Consider the following 5,763-nt stretch of genomic DNA (forward strand, 5'->3'; position numbering starts at 1 on the left):
CTTCACCACCTCCATCACCCAGCCTGATCATCGCACTTCACCACCTCCATCACCCAGCCTGATCATCGCACTTCACCACCTCCATCACCCAGCCTGATCATCGCACTTCACCACCTCCATCACCCAGCCTGATCATCGCACTTCACCACCTCCATCACCCAGCCTGATCATCGCACTTCACCACCTCCATCACCCAGCCTGATCATCGCACTTCACCACCTCCATCACCCAGCCTGATCATCGCACTTCACCACCTCCATCACCCAGCCTGATCATCGCACTTCACCACCTCCATCACCCAGCCTGATCATCGCACTTCACCACCTCCATCACCCAGCCTGATCATCGCACTTCACCACCTCCATCACCCAGCCTGATCATCGCACTTCACCACCTCCATCACCCAGCCTGATCATCGCACTTCACCACCTCCATCACCCAGCCTGATCATCGCACTTCACCACCTCCATCACCCAGCCTGATCATCGCACTTCACCACCTCCATCACCCAGCCTGATCATCGCACTTCACCACCTCCATCACCCAGCCTGATCATCGCACTTCACCACCTCCATCACCCAGCCTGATCATCGCACTTCATCACTCTCCCATCACCCAGCGTGATCATCGCACTTCATCAATCTCTTCTTCCAATCACATCTTCTTTACCTTTGTCATCCAACTTGATCATCACATGTCTTTTTTACTTCTGTTGTCGCCTTGATTTTCCTAATGCCTTGTGTTGTATTGCAGCCTCCTTGTTCTTGCTGGCCCCCACTTCAGCCTTTGTAGAGGATCTGGATGAAAAGTAAGATGTGTTGTGCTGTTCATTTAATACTCCCTTTTTATTAGATTTCTACTTTATATTTAGATGCTTGCCTTAATTAATAAGTGTTATACTCCCAATCAGGGATATGTGTGTGCTTGGTGTGAACAAAGCTGTCAGTTACACCCCCCCTCCAGGCCCACTCATTTGCATTCGGGGCGTTTCCCACTGTGCAGTTTTATGTAACAAAGAGTCAGAGAGCACCCTGGCTGCAACTGTGTAGAACTGGAAGGGAGGGTGTCACTGGCAGGTTTGTGCGGGCTTGAGCAAATTTGCTCCGCACCAAGCCCACGCACATCCCAGCTCCAGATTTCTACTCCAGATCAGCCATTCTCAGGGCTTTGTTGAACCCCACAATTCCTCTAGAGGTTGCTAGTGGTTCCTTGAGCTGTAGTTGATTGATATTGCTGGAATAGTTCCAGCGCCACTGCATGACACCAATCATCATTTTAGCTGACTCTATGGGGGCATTTTTCATTGTTCCCACTGACCACCCACATAGGGGCATTGTTGCCACTGGCCACCCATTGTTTCCACTGACGTTTACCTGGGCACAGGGGGCTGTACACCGTACAAAACAGTTGTATTCCTCCACCCATGGGTCACAGATGTTGCGTACATCTGCCAGTCCAAGTCAATGACAGGATGCCGCTGTACGCTGATCTGATTTATTATTATTCAGGATTTATATAGCGCCAACAGTTTGCGCAGCGCTTTACAATATAAGGAAGACATTACAATCACAGGATGGTAAGGAGGGCCCTTCCTCTGAGGGCTTACAATCTCTAAAAGGGAGGGACAAGTGATACAAGAGAAGGTAGCTGTGTGGGGATGAATTGTTTGACAACATGATGGTTGAGCGGTTAGGTTGAAGTGGTATAGGCTTCCCTCAAGAAATGAGTCTTAAGAGATCGCCTAAAGGCAGTCAGAGTGGGAGATAGTCGGACAGGATGAAGTAAAGAGTTCCAGAGGATGGGAGAGACTCTAGTGAAGTCCTGGAGGCGAACATGGGAGGAGTTGACGAGGGAGCTGGAAAGCAGGAGGTCTTTGGAAGAGCGGAGGGGACGGTTCGGGTGATACTTTGAGGCAAGGTTTGAGATATAGCCGGGGGCAGAGTTGTGACTTTGTAAGTCATTGTTAATGTTTTGAATTGTATCCCTTGGGCAATCGGAAGCCAATTTACCTTTTACTTTAAACAGTGATTGGTGGTGCAGGGCATATGTGCAAAATAACGATATCAGGTACTTAAACACAATAGACAATTCCACTTTCCTCAGTGTTAAGGGCTCATTCACACTTTGTGTGTTTATAGTAGCACACAATTACATGTGCGAGTTACCTCTATGTGCGGTGCGTTGCTGTGAATGGCACCCCAACAGACTGTACAATAGCAGCCAATGCAGCACGCCTCCACATACTTTGTTCTGTTGCACTGCATTGTAAAAATACTGTAATGTGCGTTTATTTTGTCCAATGTGGTGCATAACTTAATGCAGTGTGTGTTACCGCACAAATTCATACACATTAAAGGAGAAGTATGAGGTGAGTGCTTTGCTTTTCACTCGCCTCATAGTTCTAGCCGACCTGTGACAATGAGACTGTCACAGGTCAGCTCAGTAGATCGGGAAGTGAGCGAACACATACCGTCGTTCGCTCACTTCTCGATCCTGTCACGGCTCTCTACCGTGACAGGGGAGGGGCTGGATTCCCCCCTCCCCGCTCCGATCCTCCAGCGCTGACTGGCGGAACGGACGGGGGGAGGGGGCCGGTACAGCTGGCTCTGCCTCTAGATAGGCAGAGTCAGCTGTCACTCACGCAGCTGGGCGGATCTAGACATAATTGTCGGGATGCGCTTCAGCTGCGGCGTCTCAGTATACCGCGAGCTGTAGCTCGCGGTATACTGCGGCGTCTCAGTATACCGCAAGCTGTAACTCGCGGTATACTGAGCTTAGGGTGACGGGAGGACGCTAGTTTGTGTCCTCCCGTTACCCTGAGGAGAACTATGGGGAAAAGCCCTAACCCCATAGTTCTCCTTTAAGGCACCGCAAGAGAACGCTAGTGTTTATCTGCTCTTAATCAGGAATGCAATAAATTAATAAAACTTTAAAGTTATCAGTTTATCAGACGTGTTGCAGTGCCAAAGTTCCTCATAAGCTTAGGGCTACACACAATAGTTTTCTATGTGCCCCGTTCACAGCATAGCGCAGCAGAGAGGTACAGAAAAATTTAGCATGTCTGCATTTCTTTCACATGACAGGTCTCCCTCTGCATAGAGATCAATACATCGTCACTTTGTGACATTTCAATAAAGTTAAAAAGAAAAAATTGAGAAAAAAACCTTTGTAACGTCTGCTCTCAGTATATGTGTATGGCTCTATAGGTCTTACATTGCTGATGAGCTGAGCATGCTGAATAGCTCAGTGTGATCTCCTCATTATCACGGTGGGATTTATAACGGTGTGGTTCACTGAGTAGCCATCAGATAATTGACTGAGCTATGACGACACATTGGAAAGCCATTCACTGCAGGAATGAATCTGAACAAAACATTGCACGCTGTGTTTATGTAGGCTTTCCATTGCCATTGTTGCAGTGATGGCAGATTTCCTTGGAAAGTGATGAAACTGGGTGTCAGAATGAAAACAAGCAGGATTTGTTATGTCAGGGGCGGTTCAGGGAACGCTCGGGTCTGGGAGCCGTGCTCCCGGGACTTTGTGTTGCAATAACGGCATAGAGTTTCATAGCATCGGAAAGAATCCTCGTTTATGTTTGTGTCATTAGCCGTCCCTTCTATGTCTATTAAAGAAATGGGATCAGGGTTGTCTTTTATATGATCGGGTACTTTGGAATGTATCTCTTTTAGAAAACAACTCATTTCTCAGGTTCAAAAAACAGTGTAATGCATTATATTACATACACTGAATCATCATTGTTAAAGCCCAACTCCAGGTACAGCAACATGTTGGAGAGGTGTTCACTGATTTTGGAGCACCACAACGCGCTATTGTAGGGCTTCTTAGGTTAACACAATTGGATAAATTTATAAAAGCTATAAGATTTTATATTTTAACTAATTTGTGAGATGTAATTTATCATTAAAGGAGAGTTATGGGGCGATTGCAATATTCTCATCCCCATAGTTAGAGCCGACGCGTGGCGCTGTTACTCTATAGATTGAGATCCGAGTGATCACAAACCGCTGATTGTTCAGTTCACTATCTTCTCCCTCCAGAGAGCTCTGACTGTCTGTCAGTCACTGCTCCCCGCAGGAATTCCTCCCTCCCCTCCCCGTTCTCCCAGTGCTCATTGTAGGGTCAGACGGGAGGGGCGGGCACAGCTGGCTCTACAGAGGCAGATCCAGCTGTCAATCAGGCAGCATTGTGATCTTTCCAGACTGCACTGCGACTCTGCACTGTCAGCATATAGCATGCAATAGCCCGCTATATGCTGAGTTTAGGTTACATTGGTAAATGTCCTCCTGGGACCCAAAAGGGAACTATAACCAATAAAAGTTTGTCCATAGTTCTATTTTACAGCTGAAGTTTAATCTTATAATGCATATAGTCTACCTTCCCTGGTTCCTCCCTCACTCCCCCCCATGAGCATGCTAATGAAAACCTTTTCATTTTCATTACATACCTTATTTTAGATGCACTGATGTCATTACTGGGGTCTTTGTTTTTTTTTTCTATGCAGTGCAGGCAGACCATGGCTGATGTGAGGGGCCAGCAGGGTGCTGTATATAGATTCCTGAAAACATCACACCATGCCTCAATACTCCTCAAGAGTCCTCAGCCCTAACACAAGCAGCAGGCTGTATCTTTGGAGGGGTTATGGAAATATCAAAATGGCTTGATGGGTAGGTGCCAGTCTGGAGTAGTAAGTGCAGACTGCACTAGGTATCACCCACGTGGGGTGCTGAACCTCCATGATCAAAAGAACTGAAATCCAGTGAATGAAAGGGGCAGACCAAGGACAGTCAGGCTGGGGCGGAAAGACCCTAGATGATGCTGGATGTCATCCAGCCAGGAAGTGAGTTGACCTCTATCTAAGCTGCTGCAGTTTCTAATGCACGCTTTGAGAAGCTCAGTGTGCAGTGAAGCAAATTCAGTACAAGAGAGGAGCCTGTACAACTGTGCAAGGTAAGGCTGGAGTTCAGCTTTAATGATCTCAGTGATCATAGTCATAAATGATGATTTCCATATTGTATTTGTGTAATGCCTCGAGCAGCAGATCATTAGCTGCTACAAAGAGGAAGCTCTTGCTAGGTTTAGGTACAGTGTACCAGTAAGACCAGTACTGAGATCAATGCATTGTGGATCTCTCTTCATGTGTATTCTGGTCTCCATATTGGACTGTCTCTTCAATGCCAGGGAAGAGGGGTGAGAAGAGCTACACTTAAGCAGGGGCAGCTTATTTGTGGAAGTGCTGTATAAGATCATCATGGCTCCTGCCAGAGAAAATATTTAGTCACATAGGCTTAAGAGACTAGTAACTGTGAGCATAGAAAAAGGAAAGGCAAAGTAAGAGTTCCGAACGGCAGAGTCGACTGGTACTCCTGAATGTAATAAGATCCAGTTCATTATTTAGATCCGTGTTTCACAATCCTTTTTTTCACTTGCGACACTCCTCAAAAGTATGCAAAATCTTGAGACAAGCTGTAAAAAAAAAAAGGTAAATGCCCCTCCAAAACCTATACCAGACCCTTATCCAAACTCAGGGTCTGGTATGGATTTAAAGGGAGGAACCCATGCATTAACACAAGAAAAGTGGGGGTTCCCCCTTCACATCAGAGTCCCCCCTTTCGCCTCAGAAGCCCCCTATTTCACACCAGGAGCCCCATCATATCAAAGCCCCCAGCCTTTACATCAGGTGCCCCTTTCACATCTGAGTCCTTAGTTCCCCTTCACATCAGGAGCCACCATCACGTGAGAGTT

The 5,763-nt window shown here is 46.9% G+C and overlaps 1 protein-coding gene across 2 annotated transcripts in view; it reads left to right on the forward strand.

The window, feature by feature from the left end:
* TMX3 (thioredoxin related transmembrane protein 3) overlaps positions 1-5,763 on the forward strand; it is a 63,340-nt gene that overhangs the window by 741 nt on the left and 56,836 nt on the right. For both annotated transcript variants that reach the window (XM_018553901.1, XM_018553902.1), the window contains exon 2: positions 754-808. In XM_018553901.1, the coding sequence (XP_018409403.1) occupies positions 754-808 (55 nt within the window). The remainder of the gene's footprint in view (positions 1-753; positions 809-5,763) is intronic.

Source organism: Nanorana parkeri, unplaced genomic scaffold, assembly GCF_000935625.1.
Source record: "Nanorana parkeri isolate BGI_ZX_2015 unplaced genomic scaffold, ASM93562v1 scaffold134, whole genome shotgun sequence".
Lineage (NCBI taxonomy): Eukaryota > Metazoa > Chordata > Amphibia > Anura > Dicroglossidae > Nanorana > Nanorana parkeri.